The sequence below is a fragment of the Daktulosphaira vitifoliae genome, unplaced genomic scaffold (genome assembly GCF_025091365.1).
Source record: "Daktulosphaira vitifoliae isolate Bord-2020 unplaced genomic scaffold, ASM2509136v1 Scaffold_2, whole genome shotgun sequence".
In the NCBI taxonomy this organism is placed as follows: domain Eukaryota; kingdom Metazoa; phylum Arthropoda; class Insecta; order Hemiptera; family Phylloxeridae; genus Daktulosphaira; species Daktulosphaira vitifoliae.
In genome coordinates, this window is record NW_026099573.1 from 22,824,545 (window position 1) to 22,848,029 (window position 23,485).

General features: G+C 26.4%; 2 protein-coding genes across 4 annotated transcripts in view; both read left to right on the forward strand.

Annotated features, from left to right (window-relative positions):
• Positions 1 to 23,485, forward strand: part of LOC126899563 (putative serine protease K12H4.7) — a 156,470-nt gene that overhangs the window by 90,635 nt on the left and 42,350 nt on the right. The gene's annotated exons all lie outside the window — the stretch shown is intronic.
• On the forward strand, positions 108 to 21,223 carry LOC126899564 (putative serine protease K12H4.7). 3 transcript variants are annotated; one of them, XM_050674598.1, is made up of 10 exons: positions 108 to 401; positions 10,688 to 10,906; positions 11,942 to 12,123; positions 13,195 to 13,430; positions 14,690 to 14,825; positions 15,119 to 15,305; positions 17,939 to 18,068; positions 19,897 to 20,029; positions 20,694 to 20,863; positions 20,935 to 21,223. In XM_050674598.1, the coding sequence occupies exons 2-10, from the start codon at positions 10,718 to 10,720 to the stop codon at positions 21,087 to 21,089; spliced, it is 1,518 nt and encodes a 505-aa protein (XP_050530555.1). In that variant the 5' UTR covers positions 108 to 401; positions 10,688 to 10,717; the 3' UTR covers positions 21,090 to 21,223. The 3 variants fall into 3 exon arrangements, with proteins under 3 accessions (XP_050530555.1, XP_050530554.1, XP_050530556.1); XM_050674597.1 differs by lacking the exon at positions 108 to 401 and adding an exon at positions 7,162 to 7,300; XM_050674599.1 differs by lacking the exon at positions 108 to 401 and adding an exon at positions 7,183 to 7,304.

The following is a 23,485-nucleotide window of genomic DNA, read 5'->3' on the forward strand; positions in this document are numbered from 1 at the left end:
CGTTTATCTATAATCGTGTTGTATATGTAAGACAGTGAATGGGGAATCAGTATTATCATTAATTAGTTGTTGTCTATGATATTACATTTAATATAAATATAATATAGTAGAAGCCTTATATAAGTCATTCTCCTGCCTTGGTTACAATACAGACTATATAGTCTGTGGTTACAACCTAATTTTCTTAAAGATAATCTATTCATTTTTCCAACTGACGGATTTAACTTGTAACTAAGGTCTTCGTGTAATATATTTTTATTTACAAATTTGGATTTTTTATTTATATGTATTTCTTTCATATTAAACTAAAAGTTTTAATGTAATATAATTATAAGTTTTACATAAAATAATATTTTGCATTACGCTCCTCTAGTTATCAATAAAATTGAAGAGTTTCTCAGGTAATATGGTATTATATTTTAGCACTCGGGATATTACTATAGAATTACAAGTTATAGTTTATATATAATAATAGTTTATTATTTTGCTAAAAATATATGGTAAAACTAATTAAAGTAAAATTAATTTGAAGAACACAAATATTTTAATATTTTTAAATGTATTCTCAATATATCATTAATTTAAAATATCACATTTCTTCCATAATTAGTTTCGTATTTAAAAATGTTTATAAATCAATTATAATTAGTGTAGTAACTTTTAAGCTTCTAAAATTAAATCTACAATTTTTTTAGCCAAATACATTGTTATAATTTTACAAAATAATTATTAATTTTCTAGGCTCTGGGTTTTATTTTGTTCGTTATATTTTATTTTAAATGCACGATTTCTTTCATTCAAATTAATTTTTATAGACTTATTTGATGACAGATGGAAAAAATAAAAATTAAAAATATTACCTTCAAAAAAATTTCATATAATTACTAGTTTTTTTATTTTTTAAACAATTACCATTTATTGATGGACTATACATTTTAAACTATTCATCAATTCATTTTTATAATCTTAAGATTATATTACGATTAATAATCTGTTAATTTATTATCATTTATAATTTTTTTCTTTAATAATATAAAGTTTAATGATAAAGAATGAAGCATAATTGATCAAACTATGAAAAAATACTTTTTTTTTTCAAAATTTATAATTTTTTTTAATCTTACATACTTTAGATTTCAATGTACATTAGTCTGAATTTTAAGTACATACAAGATCAGTTTATCATTAACCACTCAATTACTCTCTAAATAAATACAATATTAGAAAAATAATTTTTAATTTTTTTTAATTACATATAACTCTTGATTTATTAGTGTATAACCTTTTTTTAAATTAATCTTTATAACTTAAAGGGATGTTAACTTTGTTTTTTTAAATGTACATAAACATGCATGATTAACTAGCTTATTAAATAGGCAATAATCTAAATAAAAAAATGACTGATTGATTTTTGTAAAATTATAATTTTAATAACTACTATTCTATAATATTTGAAGATCTACATTCTATCTTTTAAATTGGACATTGAATTTATCTCAGTGATTTAAAAAAATGAAAAAAATAACTTTTCAAGTCATAATAATAACTATAAAGACTTAGTTTGTTTGTTATTTTAAGTACTATCAAAATTTGTTGTATGTAATTTCTCAGTTTATGCATAAAAAAATCACTTTATTACCTCTAGTTGTATATCCAAGATTTAATAGGCATATTTGTTTGAGGTTTGAAAGTTTTATTTAGCTCATTACTTCATAATTTTGGTAGAAATGCTTAAAAAAAATTTAATATAACGAAAATAATATTTAAATGACCAGAGTAAGAAGAATTTACATGATTAGTATACATACTATTATAAGCTGTACTCTTGTATGCTAGCAAGGATGATCCTAGAAATAATTTTTAGGATGGTGTTGAAAAGTTTGATAACTGTTGGTAACAAATTTGCTGAATAAATTACCTTAATGTGTAAAAATTACAATATATTCCATAAATATCAACCACTAGTGATTTAGTTTTTTAATGAATGTTTTGAATATTTTTCACATACACCCCTATGATATTGTCCTTATGCACTACTTACCCAATTAGTGCATTGAAATACCTCTAACTGACAGAGTACTTCTTCAACAATTAATATGTATATATATATACTAGGGTGTCCCAGAATTTTGAAGTTTCCGAAATGCTTTGTGCATACCCCTCAAATTAATTTGTATATATATAAAAAAGAACACAAAAAAATTTCAGGTCGATCAAACAAGTTTAACCCGTGCCGACTTGGGGTTGAAAACTAGTTAAAAGGGGTAGTTTTTCAGTTATTTGCCATTGACTCGTAAATTAGTGCTCTCACAAAAAAATATATAGGAAATAAATTGTAGATATAAATGTTGTGTATAACTTAAATTTCTATAATTTTTCTTCTAAACCCACTAGTTTACTAGAAAAATTGAAAAATAAGTATTATTTTGCAAAACTGTCGAAAATGGGATATTTACGAATATTGAAGTAATATTTCATATAAAAATTGTTCAAATTTTAATTTTCTAATAAAAAAGTAATGAATAAAATTTTCATTGCGGTGATCGTTTTATTTTTTTAACATGATTAATATTTATTTTTACAAAATATATGAGTATTATTGGTTAATTTCGTTTATCATCTGGTATGTTACAACAAAATTTCTTATGAAGTATGGTGATAATACTATTGTATTATCTACATATGGAGTAAAATTATTTTGCTATTATTAAATATTTCCACAAATCATGAAAAGATTACGACTTATGATAATGAATTCTTTATTTTACTACTTTAGTTGCCTGCGTTATTACATTGATTTTGTTTACCTCCGTGCAGCCTATTTTATATTTTTAATTTAACGTAGTGTCAGTTTTTATTTTTATGTTATTTTGAAGTATAAAATATCAAATTTATTTATTATATTTAGTGAAAGTTTTATTTATCAATAAATATGTCACTAGTATTGAGGAGTTCCAAAAAAGAAATATTGTTAATAGGTGATATAAAACATTAAATTACGGGTTGAAAACTTCCTACTAATGGCCAAGTACTTGCTGTTTTATTTTATAATATGCGTGAAGTAAAATTAACCGTGAGTGAAAGTGCGAATCTTGTCCTTCGTGAGTGTATTATATTTTGGGTAAAGGCGCGAATACCAAAAAAATCAATACCAAACTGTGTTAAAAAACCTGTTGACTTGTATCACATTTGGAGAGACCTGCAGAAGAATGCAAATAAAGCAAACGATTTATTTCAACAACGTGAGCAAGCATTCATAAAAAATTTAGATAATTTATTTGATATTGCTCATGTGGATGCAAATAAATTAATTAAAATTGAGGATGACAAGATATTCCTGCAACGGCAAAGAGAGCCTGGACGACCTGGACACTTAGCTGGAGTGGATTAAAAGTTAGCAGATAAGGAGGAAAGAGCACGACTTAAGTCTATTGTAGAAGAAAATAGGAAAATAAAGTATTTAACTCCGTCAACTTCTTCAGAATTAAATGTACATATGCAGGATGAATTATCTTGCAGTTCTAGTGAAATGATAGATTTACAAACAAATTAACCAATTGTATCGGACAATACACCTCTTAAAAATGAAACTATTACAATTGTAGCAAAAAAAGAATTTATTACTCCAAAATTAGTAGTTGCGTTAGATAGATCTCAATTAAGCACAAGAGACTCTGTATTTATCCTTCAAGCTACCCTTGAAGCACTAGGGTATAATACAGACAAACTTACTATCAGTAAGTCGTCTACAACGAATCCGTACAGAAAAACGCAAGGAGTGTGCAAATGCCATAAAAGTGGATTTTCAGAATGAAGTACCAGACATTGTTACGGTACACTGGGACGGAAAACTGTTGCCTGCACTAGAAAGTCGTAATAAAAACGAAGAACGACTCCTTATTGTTATTTCATTCAGAAATAAAGAACAACTGATTTCTGTGCCAAAATTAGAAAACTTCACTGGTAAAGAACAAGCACAAGCTATTTGGAATGCTAACACTCATTGGAATCTTGAAGATAAAGTGCTAATTTTATTCTGTGATACAACAGCTTCCAATACAGGACGCATTAATGGCGCATATTCCTTATTAGAGCAAAGACTTATTTTTGCTTGTCGCCATAATATTTATGAGCTGGTACTAAAAAGCGTTTTTGAATTAAAAATCAGTCACGTGACTAATAGTCCCGATATTCCACTATTCAAAAAAATTAAAGAAAATTGGAAAAATGTCAACCTCATCGAGATAAAATTTTATAGAGAATTCGTAGAAACTTATATAAGCACAACAAAAATTGAAGCTCTACTTGAATTTTACCATGCTGAATTAACAAAAAAAATTGTCAGAGATGACTATCGAAAGCTGATAGAACTTTCAATAATATTTTTAAGAAGAGATTCAGAGAAAAAGTTTAAAATTAGGCTTCCAGGAGCAATGCACCAAGCGAGATGGATGGCAAGAGCTATATATTCTTTGAAAATATCACTACTTAGTTCTCAACTAAATATTATTAGCTAGGATAAAACCGCGTTGCTAGATGTTTGCTTATTCATTGTTACTACTTACTTTCATTGTTACTACTTACTTACGTGAAGCCTTGACTTAAATGCGTTCTTGCAGTAAAATCACTTCATCAAAACTTGTGTTTTTTAAAGTCACTAAAAGCTTATGAAACCATTGACATAAGTATTTCAAAAGTGGCACTGCAGAAATTTAGTCAGCATTTGTGGTACTTAACTGATGAAATTGTAATCTTAGCACTATTTGACGATGAAGTTGAACCAGATATGAAACGATTTATGGTAAAAAAAACCAAGCACGGGGGGGTCGCGGCACAGTGGTGACGTGGCATAGTTGGATCAAGTATAATGATATCTGACAGTGATTAAAATCACTATAAAAAAAAAACGCTTCGATGCAAATCTTTAGATAGTGTTTAATTTTAAAAAATTGGTGGATTATTCCAAAAGCTACATGAACTGCTAGTTCCTTATTAATATCCTGATTAAGATAAAGTATGTCGAATGAAAAAGGGATTATTAAAAAATATTATTTCTCGTAAAAAAATTGTGTTGATCCATACACTTTTCAATAAGTTATAGCATTATAAAGTTATAAATTTTAAATATAAAATTGAGAAATTTCACACAAAAATAGCATTCGGTAGCCATTTTCACCTCGAAGACAAGTCCAGAGGTCAAATTTTTTTTTTTTCATAATAAAGTATATTACATTATCTTTAATTTAAGATATATATAAAAGTGTCAGACTTTTCTGAACATTTCCAAAAGTCAAGTTGAAAAAGTTAATTTTTTGTGAAAAAGTTGTAATTTTAAATCCCCCCCTGTGGGCAGATAAAGGGTTAGATTTCTAAAAAATATATGCTAAATGATAGGTAAATACATCAAGCATCTATAAAAAAAAAATGATATTGATATATTCATTTTTAAAAAAGTTATGGCAGTATTTAGTAAAAAAAATTTCGAAAATTAGCGATTTTTAAATTTGTAATTTTTTTGGAGTTTTCCCCCATTTACGGGGAACGAGGGAATTTTTGAGGGTAATGTCTTCGACTAGATACGATTTGTGATCTTTTGACGTATCATTGAAAGAAATCGGTTCAGTGAGAGCTAAGAAAAAGTGGTAACAAACACACAAAAAAAAAAAAAAAAAAAACTACATCTTAGTAAAACCAATACCTTCTCAGCTTCGCATCGAAGCTAAATTTAACAAAAAAAAGTGAATGTACATTTGGAAAACGATACATACCGACAAAGGAAGAACTTGGCGATTCGTTATACGGTTAGTATGAAAGATAAACGTGTATATTTTAATATGATTTGTTATTTAATGATAACTGTAAATAATTTTATTATCATGAGTGACAAATGCCTCATATATAGCAGCCTATAAAACTGTATCAATCCTGAAAGCTGTAAATGATACTGCTGAAAAGGCTGTTCAGTTGATGCAAGATTTTCATGGTTTGATTACAGTCGAAATGTAATCAAACCATGAAAAAACAAGAGCAAAAACAATTTTTGTTACGATGTGTTCAAAAACATAGAAAATTATACCCAAATTTGAACAAAGAAACTCAAAAGAAAATATCCCCAATAATAATTTTTTATAAGTACCAGAATTGTAATTATAATTTCTTTAANTTTTCATGGTTTGATTACATTTCGACTGTAATCAAACCATGAAAAAACAAGAGCAAAAACAATTTTTGTTACGATGTGTTCAAAAACATAGAAAATTATACCCAAATTTGAACAAAGAAACTCAAAAGAAAATATCCCCAATAATAATTTTTTATAAGTACCAGAATTGTAATTATAATTTCTTTAAAATTAAAATAAACATGATAAAATTATCATTTCCAGTTGGTATTTTTTAAATTTGGTGTGTAATAGCATAAACAGATTTGACTACAAAAAATTTAACCAATAATACTCATATATTTTGTAAAAATAAATATTAATCATGTTAAAAAAATAAAACGATCACCCCAATGAAAATTTTATTCATTACTTTTTTATTAGAAAATTAAAATTTGAAAATTTTTATATGAAATATTACTTCAATATTTGTAAATATCCCATTTTCGACAGTTTTGCAAAATAATACTTATTTTTCAATTTTTCTAGAAAACTAGTGGGTTTAGAAGAAAAATTATAGAAATTTAAGTTATACACAACATTTATATCTACAATTTATTTCCTATATATTTTTTTGTGAGAGCACTAATTTACGAGTCAATGGCAAATAACTGAAAAACTACCCCTTTTAACTAGTTTTCAACCCCAAGTCGGCACGGGTTAAACTTGTTTGATCGACCTGAAATTTTTTTGTATTCTTTTTTATATGTATATTAATTAATATTTAAATGTATATTAATATATCTATCAACACAAAAATTTTGTTAAAATTACGCCTATTTGTATAAATCTAAAAAGTTGATAGATAATAATTAGTGGAATCTATTTATATCTTATAATAGTTAAATTTTTGTACTACTTAAATTGAATAAGATAGATTCAGAAGTTTTATTTAATTATTCTATTAACTTTTGATAAGATTAACTCTCCAATTAATTACTTTAAGTACTCAAAATATTTTATCATTGTATCAGTTATTTGTACATTTAAAAATGTGAATTTTATTGTTATTGTATATGAGACTGTATACTACTCAATTTAGTTGCTATTGTTAAATCTTTGACTTTAGTGTATAAATTATAATTATATATGTTTTTTTATATAAATAAATTTTTTAAGTTAAATTAGGTAATGTAGAAAGTAAGTAAGTCATTATTTAACTTTTCTTGTGTAAATATGCTTAATAAACCTATAATTAAAGAACTATTAAATATTTTACGGTTTAGGGATGATTACTTTGATCATGCATTAATGGACTCTAGAACATAATTTTAAATAATGTTAAATACATTTTTTTTATAATAAAGCACTATCAATTTCATATACCAACAATCTAAAATGTTTCTAGGTAAAAATATAAAAAAATTGATTTCTTGTCGTTAATATACTAGCAAAACTATGAATTAACAATAAAATATAAAAATTCATATTGCTTTGACCAAAAATTTTATATATTCTTTCCATAGAGAATTATCATCTTTAAAATATTTTAGTGCTGTTTGATATATGGCGTTTATGTGACTAATATATTGTTCAATCAGTTTTAAAGACTGTGTTTTCTAATCCTAACTAATAAAAAAAATATGTTAATGAATTTAGACTATGATAGTAGTTATGAAATAACAGATTAAATTAATACAAAATATAATAATACAGAATATACAAATTTTTTCACTGTGAATAAGAGCATGTAATAATAGTAATATATATTTTTTTTAAGAATACAATATACTGTGTAAAATCTAATTTTTTTTGTTGCAATCTCATTCTATACTCAGATTTTTCTCATTAATTTTATATAAACCATATTTTATGGTTTAGAGATGATTATTTTTATCTTGCACTAATGGACACAAAAATATAGTTTTAAATAATAATACATATATTTTTCCCGAAATTTATTGGGTTTATTACTTATGACGCCCTCAAAAGTTTCTGGGGCACCTGTAGCAATTGCCTTGGTAGTCCCTTATGTAGACACGCCCTGCCCTTAGACATAACCTGCAAATATAGTCTGAACTATATTTATATTAATGAAACACTATTATATACTCGTATTTAATGTAGTTATTTTTATTTATTCAAATAAATTTTTTAAATTAAATTTAGTCTTGTATAAAGTATAGATAATAAGAGAAATTATGTACTCTAAAAAAGGAAAATTCGGACCTAAAAATTTACTACTTTTGAAAATCCTACTAATAGCTCATAAAATGAAGATTGACAACTTTTAATGGACTTCACCCAGTGCTCATTTAAAATTGTACCAAAGAAGCTACTGATATGTAATCAATATTCGAAAAATTTCATTATTCATTCTTGTAATTTAAAAAAAAACAAGAAAGTGAAGATAAAAATAGACCTTTCTAACCTTAACACATGAAAAAAAGGAGATTTTTTTCTTAAAATTATCCAATAGAAGTCACATAATTATATAATGTTTCATGTTTTTATTGTTATCAATTATAATGTAATATCATTACTTTAGAAAGTAACTTGATTTTTATAATGCATTAACTTCGATATTCAAGTACTTATTGAGTTACAAGCATTTAAATACTTATGTTAAAGTCGTTATTGACCAATAAAAACTTTTTGTAAGAAAAAAATAAAAAATAGCTATTGTGATGGTGTCACGTTACCATTATTGTGAGAATTATTTTAATAAAATACAGACAGCACATCCGCTTCCTGAGACTGATGAGTTAATAAATAATATCTATTGCCAAATTAGCAATAGTTCAAATTATTATAAAAACCCAAAAGATCTGACCATCGTGGTCAGTCGACTCCAGTGCCTTGTGTGTCATTCATCAGTCTCAGTACTCGGTTGTCGTTGTCCGGCTTACTGCTTAAAGTAAAGTCTTTGTTTTTTCCTTTTTAAACCTATCTACTCTCTTCCACAACATTTCAGAGTATTTGTGTATGGCACTTCGTCTGCACCTCATACTTTGTTATACTCTTTACCTGGTACGCCTTGTATTTGTGTCTTGCACCTCATACTTGGCTACTGCGTTCTCTCTTTGAAGTACTTGTGTCTTGCACTTCGTCTGCATATCGTACTTTGTTATAATCCTTATATGGTACGCCCAGTATTTGTGTCTTGTACTTCGTCTGCACCTCATACTTTGGGCTCCTTTTGTGTACATCTGGTATTTGTGTCTTGCACTTCGTCTGCACCTCATACCTAGGTGTTACTCTTATTCCCTTCCTGTAACAACACCCACAGCTAACCCGGAGTGTCAGCCGAGCACGGTGACTGCTGTACGACAACACGCACGTGAATACCTAGACAGCAGGCACCACATCCTCATTTTCGTCTTTGTAAGCATTAAATTTACACCTCCCTCTTATTGTGTTACGGCACTATTTTAAAATTAAAAAGAAAATTTATTTATTTATTTTTATTATACACAAATAGTAATAAAAAAAAAATTCTTTCAATTAAGTCAAAAACTATAAAAGTTATTTAAAAAGAGTAACGAAAAATATTTCTTGGATCATAAGTTTTTTATAATGTCAAAACTTGGTGGGACACTGTATATGATACCATAATTTTGGCTGTAAAAGAGAAGCAAAAAGAAAGTAATTTATTTGAAAAATTAACATTAAAATTTGAAATTAAAATAGAGCACCTACTGAATCACCAGATACTGAACCGTCAGTTTAGATTAAATAGTCATTAGAAATGTTGTAATAATAAAAACATTCGAGAAAAAATACTATTTACAGATATTTTTGGTAGATTTATTATCAAATGAAAAGTAAAAAGTTAGGTATATAAAAAGAGGAATAAATGGAACGAGAGCATAATACCATTCATTTTTAAATGTAATTATTTGGTCAGATTTTATCGTTATTACAGGAAATCGATTTTTGAAGAGTTAAAATTATAATTGAAATATCTAGAATAATTTTTTAAATAAATTTGAAAATTTTTGGCTCTTATGTCACAATTTTAAACAATTATCAATTAAAAAGACACATTGTTGTGATTTTATAAATACACTAACTGACAATACAGAAAGTATATCTATTGATAGTCATAATTGACAATAAACACTTCGTGACTGTGACAGCGACGTCATAAAAAAACAATTAGCTACCTGTATTTGTAATCCCTTGCGCATTATACATGTATATTAACCCAAAAATTAAAAACTTTAAATATTTATATCTAATAAACTAATAAAGTTATTAAAAAGTCAAATGCCATTTACTATTAAATTAAAAACACAAACATTTTATTAAATTCAAAATATATGTTTCCATTTAAAAAAACAAAGTTGACACCCTTACAAGGCATAAGGGATGAACTTAAAAAGTATTATATAGTTAATAATTTATGAATAATGTGTAATTAAAGAAAACTAAAAAAAAAAAATTTACAATTTATATTTATTCTGCAATTAATTGAGTGGGTTATGATAAAAAAATCACGCTGTATATATATTCTTACTTTTTAGTATAATTATTTAAATTTCACAAAGAAATGTTTTGTACTAATATAAATTATATTGTTTTTAGATAGTTCTATATTATTTACAATTTTCAAAAATGCGATTTATCACTTTTACTTTCTTATGTTGCGTATGGTTGAATGTAGCAACTCAATCGCGTCGGTTTTTGATTGGGCTAGGAGAACCTAATAGTCCGGACATAAATAATGCCAAACATATTACAGACGAATGGTTTGAACAAAAATTAGATCATTTTAATCCTATCGATAATAGGACTTGGAAACAGGTAATATTTAAATTATAATTATGTATTATTTAGTTAGGGAGTATAAGAAATAAAATAATATTCAAATGCCAACATATAACTCAACAATTTTTGTATATTTTTACCATATTTAAAAGAAATCTTAAAATTAGTTATGGGAACCCAATGACGTACAGTTTTTAAAAATAATACATTTTGATGTCAAATTAATTATTGTAGTTGTATCTAATTTAATTACAACTATATTTTCAAAATTATCACTATTTTGAAATAAAAATAATAATGACTGTTAATTAATTTAACAGTTAATTTTATTAATTATAAGTTTTTATTTAACTAACAATTATTAATGTTAATAACTTAGATAAATAGATATTTAACTATTTTTAAGTTTTCACACTTTTCATTAATATCATCATCATTACTAACAGATTCAATCAAAGTTGGTATATAAGTTAGTTCAATATTTCGTTATAAAATCCTTGATATTCTTGTTAAATATATTACCTAATTTTTGATATGTTCTGAAATGTTTTGGAATTTATTACAATTTTATCTTTATAGATATTATCTTCTAGAAACACTACGTCTTCTTTTCCTTTTATTCAGTTTAAATCTTAGTTTTTGAAGATGTATTTAATGACTATAGTCAACGTAGTAAAAAGCAGAAAAATCATAATTTTTAATCCTCATATTATTTTTGTACACCAAGTGCTTGTATATTTATACTAATAGATATTATTTATATTTGTCCCAACTATGCCGCAATTCCATTGTGCTGGGTTTTATTTTCACTCCGAGGTTAGGTCGTCGATGAAGAGACTGGAATTTATATCTCTGATTGCTGAAGATTTCTACTTAGATTTTTTACCTAATCCCTACTGTTTTCGATCACGTTCTATGAACAAATTTCTTTTTTCAGCTTACCATCGTAGTTAATAACAATGTAAATATATTTTAAAGTGTATAATAACTAATTTACAGAAATAAAAATGTATATAAGATAAATTAACTTCTCAATATTTATCTTAAATCATGTTTAATTATTTATTTTAGAGATACCAAATTAATACTGAGTATTACAAAGAAGGAGGTCCCATATTTCTTATGATTGGCGGTGAAGGTGAAATTTCAGCTTTATGGATGACTAATGGAGCTTGGATAAATTATGCTAAAGAATTTAATGCATTATGTATTCAATTAGAACATAGATTTTATGGAAAAAGTCATCCTACTGAGTAATTTAACTTTGATATATGAAATATTTATTTTGATATCATCATTTTAGTTTTTAAAAGTTAAAAAATAATAAGGTTAAAATATTTTCAGTGAAGTATTTACAAGTAGTGTTTACAGGGGGGTATTTAAACATATATAATAGGGGGTATAACAATTTTTTTTCACGAATAAAGTACCTTCCATAGCATTTTGATGATCTTGTTTTTTTCCTCATAACTATTTTTTGTTAAATTTGTACATAAAAAAAACAAGTACAGTGGGGTCGCGGCACAGTGGGAACGTGGCATAGTAGGATCTTCAGTATAAATGATATCTGTCAATGAGTAAAATCACTATCATTAAAAACGCTTCGATGCAAATCTGTAGATAGTGTTTAATTTTAAAAAATTGGTGGATTATTCCAAAAGCTATCATTTGATATATTTTTTTATAAATTTATTCCTTTACCTTATCGGGGGGGATTCAAAATGACAACTTTTTCAACTTAACTTTTGACCCAACCTTAAATTAAAGCTAATGTAATATACTTAAAATTTTAGACTTTAGTTTGTTTTCATGATAAAAACTAACATCAAAGTTAATAAAAAAATTCTTTTTTATATTTTTAACTTTATAATGCTATAACATTTTGAAAAATGTATGGATTAATACAATTTTTTCATGAGAAGTAGTATTTATATTCTTCTTTTATGGAACATACTTTTTTTTTAAATTGGACCATTTCTCTTTATATATTTATATATTATAAATATAAATATATTCATATATTACACTTATAAATCATAAAGCTTGTTATCAAAATATAAATATTGAAATAAGAGATCATTTTACTTTTGAAATAATCCACCAATTTCTTAAAATAAAACACTATCTATAGATTTGAAACGAAGCGTTTTTTATGATAGTGGTTTTAATCACTGTCAGATAGCATTATACTTGACCCAACTATGGCACATTCCTACTATGCCGCGACCCCACTGTGCTAGGTATTTTTAAATAGGTCATTATTATATTATAATTTTTATTAGCAGAAATAATGTTATACAAATTATTTTATCTATTATTATTAGTGATATGAGCTCCGAAAATTTAGTTTATTTAAGTAGCGAACAAGCATTAGCTGACATAGCTCAATTCATTGTTGATATCAAAATTCAGTTAAATATTTCGGCCTCTTCAAAATGGATAGCTTTTGGAGGTTCATATCCAGGATCATTAGCTGCTTGGTTAAGAATGAAATACCCACATTTAGTGCATGCAGCTGTTTCTTCAAGTGGTCCTCTTTTAGCAAAATTAGATTTTTATGGTAGGTAATAGCGTTATTGTTAATAATCTATTATTAATTCGTAATAGTAACAATTTTTAATCTTAGGGTCGGTGTCCCTTATGTTGATTGACACAAGGTTACTAACCTTAAACATGTTTCAATTGATTTTTAATTAACTTTATTTAATTAACTTATTTACTCATAATATGTTTGCTCGTATAGAACGGTTCTTCTTTAGAAGAATAAAAATTGATATATATATTTTTTTTTTTTTTTTTTTAATTGAAATTTAGACATTTTTAAAATAAAAACAGTATTACAAAACAGAACAGCCCCAAAACTGGTGTAGAGAACAACACGAGAATTTATGGTCGTTACGTTGGGATATCCAGACAATCAAAAATGTTTATCAAGACCCTGGTCTCCTATAGAGAGATTTTAATAACACGACTAGGCATCAAATAAACATTCTGATTAGTCCACTTACAGAATATGGTCATCTGCTTAAACATATTTATACAATTGTGGTGACAGAATCGGCACTATGCAGAAAGTGTGGAACAGAAGAAGAAGATTCATTTCACATGTGTGAACGTGAAACTCTGGCCACATAAAGATCCAAATATTTAGGGAAATTTTTTCTCGAAAAAGAAGATCGAAAGCCTAAAATTCAAAGAGATACTTAATTTCGCCAGAGAGACAGGACTATTTGAATATAAATAGGTATGGTCTAGTACGACGTCCTATTTATAGAATTAGTTATTTAATAACGGTAACAACACTTCGTCAGAAACACTTATGTAAAGAAATCAATTAATATAATAAATTAATATTGGTAGGCACAATGGATCTACAATTTTGAGTGCATGGAGTTCTTGCCCACCTCTATAACAACTAAAACTAACAACTATTACACAAGACATATTGTAATTCTTATTTATAATAAAGTCACTTAACTTTTGGAAAAAACTACAATTAATGCCTCGAATTATAATATTAATGTCAAAAATTGCAATTAAAATTAATAGTGACTTAACTTTTTGTACAAAACAATTTTATAAGAAATATTTTATATTTTTATTTTAAGTGAAAATAAAATAAAAAAGTTCTAGAAATTACTAGAAAAATTCTAAAAATTAATTTTAGGGTATGCTGGGTAGTACTATTTTGTAGAATGCTACATATTTACGTACATTGCATAATCTGTACCTTGTGTTCGTTTATTTATACATATTACATAGTATGTATATCAATTATTAATTATCATTTTTTTTATCAACTGATATTTGCATTTTTAGAGTACTTTAAAGTGGTCGAAGATGCATTATTTGGATATAAACCAGAATGTGTAACACAAATTAAAAATGCCAATCAAATGTTAAGTAAATTGGTTACAAGCGATAAAAATACAAATTATATTAATAAGAAATTCAAGTAATTTGAATTATTTTATTATTTATCTTTATTATTTTTCGTTGTGGTGCATGAAATAATATAATTATTATTACTTTCTTAACAATAATTTGAGGTTAAAAACCTAGAAAAATTTGTCCACTTCTATGCAAGTATTATATTATTAAATTTTTTTTTTTGTGTATATTAAGAGCTTTCTTAAAATATATATAAAAAAAAATTAATTAAAATCTTATTTTTTCACAACGGCAACGATTTGTTTAAAATTTTATTTTAATTAAATTTATATTTAATATTAATCTAAAATTATTTAGATTATGTGATCCATTGGATATTAGCAAGAAAAAAGATGTTTCAAATTTATTTGAAACATTGGCAGGGAATTTTGCTGAAGTAGTTCAGTATAACAAGGATAATAGATTAAGTGTGACTACTGAAAGACGTAAACTTACATTAGAAACTTTATGTGATATCATGATTGATGAATCAAGACATTCTCCGGTAATGTAAAAAAATACATGTCTCATTTTTGACACACGAGCGAAGCAAAGCTTCTTAACAGTAGATTGAATGGGTGAACTAAAAAACAATTAAAAAATTAAAGCAGGCATTAAATTTAATATGATGTGTTTTAATTTTATCATAAAATTTCTAGTCCAGAGGTCAACATTTTTTTTTTCAAAATAAAGTATATTACATTAGTTTCAATTTAAGATATATACAGAAGTGTCAATATTTCCGGAACATTATCAAAAGTTAAGTTGAAAAAGTCAATTTTTTATGAAAAAGTTGTCATTTTAAATCCCCCCTGTGGGCACGTAATGGGTCAAATTTATAAAAAAAATATACAAAATAATAGGTAAATACCTATTAAATGTATCTATAAAATTTTTTTTATATGATTTGGTCATTTTTAAAAAAGTTATGGCAGTTATAAGTAAAAAAAATGTTAAAATTGCCAAAAATTAGCGATTTTTAAATTTGTAATTCCTTGGAGATTTCTCCTTTTTACGGGGAACGAGGAAAATTTTTTCAATTTTTGAGGGTAATGTCTTCGACTAGATACGATTTGTAATCTTTTGATGTATCGTTGAAAAATATCGATTCGGTGAGTGCTGAGAAAAAGTGATAACAGACACCAAAAAAAAAACACATTGTGGTAAAATTAAAACCTTCTCAGCTTTGCATTAAATTTATTAATTATTTAATATATAAATTTAAGTTTATTAAATATTTATTCATATATTATACTTATATATCATAAAACTAGTAATCAGGATATAAATAGGGAAATAGGAGATCATTTTACTTTTGAAGTAATCCACCAATTTCTTAAAATAAAACACTATCTATAGATTTATATCAGAGCGTTTTTTATGATAGTGATCTTAATCACTCTTAAATATCATCTATACTGGACCAAACTATGCCACGTCCTCATTGTGCCATTTTGTTTTTTATATTATATTTAAGTTAAAATTAATCTATAATGTTTATAAAAGTATAGTCGGAGACTGATTTCCCGATTGAATTCAAAGAATAAAACTGTTTTAAGCAATACAAATTTTTATCGTAATCCTGATAATCCCTTATAAATCTTTAATAATGCTAGGCTAGGGGTTTGTAAAGGAAGTGTTGTGTGTTTAAACCTCCAGTTTTTTGGGAATTTAATTCACTGTCCCAAAATTATTTTTGTATACAAGATTATTTTTGATCAATTTGTATGAAATTTTCGTGGTGTAATTAAGTTTTATTCATGGAATCACCTGAGTTAAAAAAAAAACCTAATTTTGGCGATAAAAAAAATGAAAAACGGGTCCCTATTTTATATTCACTCATATTTTACTATGGTTCTAAAGATTTATATCCTCTATAATGAAAATGTATTTGACAGATTTCTTATTAAATTCGGATCGAACATATTCAATCAGAATACGTAAAAAAAAATTAATCCGAGTTATTGATTAACTAATATGTTTAGCTCTAGTATGAACTTATATTTTTATAGGATTCGTTTTGTTTGGCCGTTTTTAATCTTATAATATGTTAGTTTTAATTACTAATGAATAATAACAGTGATGAGAGGCTCACAGAGAGAAACTACTATCGGACTTGCAGTCTAAATTGTTGTTTTATGCGGTGATGAAGCAGAGTTTAATGTAATCATGTACAATTATGTAGTGGCTTACGCAGGGATAAGGTTCTAGGGTCCCCCAGAAACTAGTTCAACAATAGTTGAAGATGTAGAGGACGAAATCGCCATGGGTTTATTGTTAACCTATAGTAAAAATCTTTTTTTTCCCGGTCAACATAATGTGGGACGCCCTGGAACTGCCATGAGGCATTGCTTCAGGGCGATCAACGTCACATTAAAACTCACACTGTCGTGTTGTGACTCAGTTCGAAATTAATCAAGAGCTGAGTTATAACACGACGTTGCTCCCCCGTTAGCCGGATCCCAGTGTGGGATCCATTGCTCAAGTCGCACCACCTGGAGGTAAGGGTTAGGCCTTTGCTGTGGGTTGGCATATAATTCACATAACACAGAACACACAAATCCCAAGAGGTCAGGAGATACCTTAAGTAGACTTCTCCGGGCTTCCCGCTATTCTAGGGCAGTCATTGGCCTGATGACCCACTGCTTTGCATGTGAAGCACGCGCCTGTTCGGTCGGGATCCCTACATGATGTCTGCAAATGTCCTCTCTTGAGACACCCGTTTCGCATGTCCTCCGTCCAACTCTGAGTCGCTTCAGACCGATCAACGGAGCTGCGGCCCTAATGAGCACCTCGCATCATGCGTACTATAGTGAATACCTTATCTGAACTAAGATGCTCTCTGCGCATAATAGTTTTATATTAATTATTTATAAGTATGATCTCTGAATGTTAAAAACAAAATCCGTTTGTCTTTAATAAATTTGAAAGTTCATTATAGATATCCCAGTGCCTTTGTAATCTTTTACACTGTAATAGTATAACTAAATATTTATTTATATTATTTGTTGTGCATCAATAGTAAATACGCTATACTTGTATTAATTAAAACATTTAAAAAGCAAAATTTTATAGTATATATTAAAAAAGTTAAAACATATGCGTCGTTAATAAATTTACATGACTTTTTTTATTTAGCTGGATGGATACGCAGCAGTTAACAGCAAATTTTTATCTGTGAACAACTTAAGTTGCACTGATTATACTTATGACAATTTTATTCGCAACTACAGAAATGTATCTTGGAATAGTGAATCAGCGGCAGGAGGTATGTATAATATCATGATTATTATTATTTTTTTGCTTTTACGTTACTACCAGCTATTACGACCTCCTACAAAAAGAAACTTTTTTTAACTTTAAATTATTTGGGATGGATTAGTTATAAATGTTTTTTTATGTAATAAAAAAAAATTTATTTCATTTTTTGGGTGTAGGGAACTTAATTCTTTAACTATAGAGCTTAGATAGCCTATTTGATCAGCAAGAGGCTTTCTGTTTTTTTAGGTGGTCGATGGAGGAAAAAAACGTTGTATTTACTTTAATTTGATGTATATTAAAAAAAGGCAGGTTATTTTGAACATAATAAAAATTGAAAAAAAAATATATATATATATTGACATGATAATTATACTCCGTAATACCTTGGTTAATGATTGAATTTTTAAAAAAGAATGTCATTGACAAAACAAATTCCTGAAGTATTATCAGTAAAAATTTCAGTATTGTAATATATCAATACTAAAAATATTTTTATTCTAAAATTAAAAATAATACTAAAATGTGTGGAGTATATTTCTTTTTTCCTTAAGTATTCCATTAAACACAATACTAAAGGTTTTTTTTGTACATACAATTTTACTGTTTTTAATTATAATTTTAACTAAAATATAATAAAACATCATTTTTTTTAAAATTTAATATATCCATAATAATACAAACATGATTGCAAGTACCTTTGGTTGATGTACTGTAGTACATAGTATATATGAATGCAGAATGATTTTTTTATCTTAACCCACTACAAAAAAAGACTTTAACTTAATTCGTTTATTAGATATAAAACTTTAAAGTTTCAATTTTTTGAGTTACAGTACGTGTTACTACGAGTACATGCGAATGAAATGATACTTCTTTTAGCCTTTCAACTGATAAAATATTGTGTTTAATTGGAATAAAATAAAAATATATATCTTAAAATTTTATTTTCAATTGAATTTTATTTTAATTTATTAGTAATTTGTTTATTCTAATGCCACGAAAGATATAATGAGCTTATGATAACTGAAGTAACTAATGTAAGTTTTTGATTGGACGTTATTAAGATATCATGTAAAAGTTGCATATATTGTGGTTTTTTTTAAATTTTTTGTGCATTATATAAATTATTTGAACTTGTGCAAAATAGTTTTTCGGGATTCTTATTAAAATTTTATTTTAATGAAAAAAGAACCTTTTTTTTAGTCGTCAGCTTATTTTTCTGGGATACACCTTGCACATATCTAACGTTAACCCTGGTTTTTTACTCCGAGGAAATGTTTTGATTAAATTTTATATCCCGTTTTAAAGTCTAAAAAAGTTTGACTGGTGTTGTACCAAAATTTACATGTAGTAGGCAGACTCCCATTGTCAACAAGTTTCTTTTTTCTTTTAATTACTACCTTAAATTTATAAGTATCTCACTATACTAAGTACATAAGCGCGTCCATGGTTTTTTAGCAAGTAGTACCTAAGCACTACAGACATACCTGTATACGCGTCTATATTATTGTACTATTATAAATAATTTTTCCTGAATTGAGTATGAAACGGTTTAAATATTTCAAAAATAAGTCAGTTGGGGTTTAATGGACTTTGTTTTACTAAAAAAATTAAGGAGCCCCTGAGTAAATAACCCAGTTTAAAAAATTCTTGTGGCTGTAAGAGAACAATAGTATTCTTGCTTTGACTAAATTTCATATATATATATGTATTATTTAAAAGGTTTATAAAGATTAGTGTTTTCCATTTTCGTTAATTATACAATGACGGAATTTATATTGAAATATTTAAGACTTAATATACGCATGTATATTAAAATGTATACATTTTTTTAGGCAGACAATGGACTTATCAAACTTGTACAGAATTTGGGTTTTATCAAACATCTAATCAAGAAGAACATGTTTTTGGAAATAAATTTCCTATTGATTTCTTTATTGATATGTGTTCAGACATTTATGGAAAAAAGTAAGTTTCTTATGTTTTTTTATGCGTATATTATAGAAACTAGTCGAAATAGAGTTTATATTATTAATAGGCTAAATATACATTTTTTAAGAAATTGATTTTAACTTTTAAGATGGTTAAATATTCAGTTTAAAATCAAACTTACAAGAAGTATTAAAAAATATATTAGTTTTAAGATTATGGGGTATGCAAAAAAATTCAATATAACAAAATTCCACTATTCAAAAATTTTAGAACAAATTGTTCTAAAAAAAAATTGTCATTGACCCACCTTATATATAAGACTTTAACTTGCATAAAGATTTTGATATAAAAACTGTAAGAGAAAAAGTTGTCCAATTTTACAAATGCTTTCATACCAGATTACAAAATCATTAAAAGATTGACAAATTAAAGTCACTGATGAGTGATTTCTTTATCATTTGTTCATTGTTTTAATTTTGTATTATTTATCACATATACTTATTATGCTTTATTGTACAGATTGTATATTTTTCTCAATAAAAATAAGTTTTAATATAGCAAAATTCCGTACTATGTTTTATGACACTAGCGATATTAAACTTTAAAAATATTGTTAAAACCAATAACAAGATAGGATCTACTTCCCTACTTTTAAAAGTAGAGTGGTAATAAAAAGTAAGAAATTGTATATATTTTTCAGGTACAATGCAGAGTTATTGTCTAAAGGAATAAAAAGAACTAACATGATGTATGGAGAATTAAACATAAAAGAAAACAGAGTAATTTATGTTCATGGTTCTGTGGATCCATGGCATGCCTTAGGTATAACTGAGACAAAAATTCCAAATACGGCTGCAATTTATATAAATGGTTAGGCTTCATCATTAAATATAATTTCTGTAAAAAAATTGGCATATTTAGATGAAATTTGTATTTTCTAGGAACAGCACATTGTGCAAATATGTATCCACCAGCTTCTACTGATCTTCCACAATTAACTAAAGCTCGTATTACGATAAGAGCTTTTTTAAACGAATGGCTAACAACTTCCGACTCATTAGAAATATATGAATCGGATAATATTCATTTTTATTAAGATATATAAAATAATTTTTTGACTGAAATGTAGATGTTTGTAATTTTTAATGCATTGCCGAGAAACTATTAATTTTGTTTTGGATGTGTTTATTTATTTAATAAATCTCAAATAAATAAATTTATTTATTTTTATGTGCCTGTTTCTGTCTGTTCCTGTAAATACTCAGCATCTAATGGCAACGTCAGACTCGAAGGGTCGGGCGCTCAATATACAAAAAAAATGGCAAAAAGCCACCCTTTTTTTCACAATAATACTAGTATTTTTCGTTCATTATTGTTTTAACCTTATTTTTAAAATTATTTTTTACTTTTTGGTTCAATATGTTTTAAAAGCGTGTTTTTTAGTTTTTTTTTTAACTATATTTATTTTTCACTTTTTAGTTTTTATGACATCACTGTGCACAGTCACGGAGTGTTTATTGTAAATTATGACTATCAATAGATATAACTTCTGTATTGCCAGTTAGTGTGTTTAAAAACTCACAACAATGTGTCTTTTGACCATTGATAATAAAGGCTATATATATCGTCATAAAAAATCAATTAGCTACCTGTATTTCTATTCCCTTAAATATTATACATGTATATAACCTCAAAAAAAATTGAATCTTTAAATGTTTATATCTAATAATAAGCAATAAAAATTTGTTTATACATATACATACAGGGTGTTCAGTAAGTCAGGAAACGGGTTTCTATTGTTCTCATTGTTACAAACAATGAGAACAATAGAAACCCGTTTCCTGACTTACTGAACACCCTGTATATATATGTATAAACAAATTTTTATTGCTTATTATTAGATATAAACATTTAAAGATTCAATTTTTTTTGAGGNTTTGTATATAATATTGATAATACACACTCGTGTACGGATACGAAAACCAAAAATAAAATTATACAGGAATAGTGTTTTCCGGCTTTTGGTGAGGGGGTGGGGTGAATGCGTTACGACAGTCTAGTCTCAAGGCTATAGAAGACGGAAACGCGAGAATAATAACACGTGACGCGTGGAGAGTTACAGGTAAAACTAATATAAGCGTGTTAAAAGGTATAAGTTTAAGATTAGTGAATAATTTTTTTCCTAATTATAATATACATATATATCAGCCAAATTGCATAACATTTTTTTCTTTTATTTTAAGTGTACTTGAGACCTTGAAGAAATATACAATGTAATGATAGCGTGAATATCATATCTACGTTATCCATTTTTGACATGAAATTTTGAAACTAAAAAATTTGTATTCCACAGTAAGAATTAAACTATTTCGATTAACTAATCATAATATTAAATAAATATTGAATAACAGAGGTAGTTTTTTCGGTATATTTGGTCAAAATACTAAAAACACGTTGAGCGACCAGTAAAATTTTTTTTAAAAATCTTTTATCATTTTATACATTGTATAAAATAAAGTTAAAATGGTTCTCATTAAAATTTCAAAGATCAACTTTTTTTGATCCACCTTAATGTTACATTATATAATGTAACGATTTTTCTTATCTACGTAATAAAAATTTTAATGTAGCTTAAGTGATGACTTTTTATGAATTATATATCATTTATTAATTAAGCTATTCAATAAACATAAGAGTTTGTAAGCCAAACTCATAAAACCAGCCTAACTTAACAAGAACTTAAAAAGGGTCCATCTTGGACTGAGGCAAGCCAATGGCAAAACCGGAGCACCATGGATTTTGTACCTTATCTTTATTTATATATCATAAAACTTATAATAAAGATATAAATAAGGAAAAAGGAGTTGATACTGCTTTTGTAATTATGTACCAATTTCTTAGAATTAAACACTATTTACAGATTTGCATAGAAGCATATTTTATGACAGTGATTTTAATCACTGTCACATATCATCTATACTGGACTTAACGTCCAGTATAGATGATACGTACATACTGTGTATGCTACGTCCATATTGTGCCACGACTCCACTATGCTACCGTTATTTTCGTGTTGTATATAATTAAAAAAAGAAAAACTTTCAGATGATTAATCCCTATGAGTAATTAAACACTTTACTCAAACAAGTCTAACAAGATTTAATTTTTCGATTCGATAATTTTTTTTTAAATATGTATTGTCAGTGATTTTGATTACTGTAAAATATTTACAGTAAATTAGTCAACACTAATCTAAGACCACCTCAACTTCACTTAAATGAATCTCTACTATACTTTCTTTTTTAAGTGTATAAGATACATTAAGACTTGGTAGCTGAAAATTAAATATTTGTTTTTTTTTACTATATTTTTACACACTTATTTTTGTTTTTTTGAGACAATCATTATACATGTATCTTAAAATCATTATTTTTAGCTTTGATGAGTAGCTGATAAATAAATACTGAATAATTTACTTACTTTTTTATTTTC

Coding starts and splice junctions, on each gene's coding strand:
- LOC126899564 (XM_050674598.1), top strand. CDS start 10,718: ATGCGATTTATCACTTTTACTTTCTTATGTTGCGTATGGTTGAATGTA. Junction 13,431..14,689: donor AGCAAAATTAGATTTTTATG/GTAGGTAATAGC, acceptor TTGCATTTTTAG/AGTACTTTAAAGTGGTCGAA. Junction 14,826..15,118: donor TATATTAATAAGAAATTCAA/GTAATTTGAATT, acceptor AAAATTATTTAG/ATTATGTGATCCATTGGATA.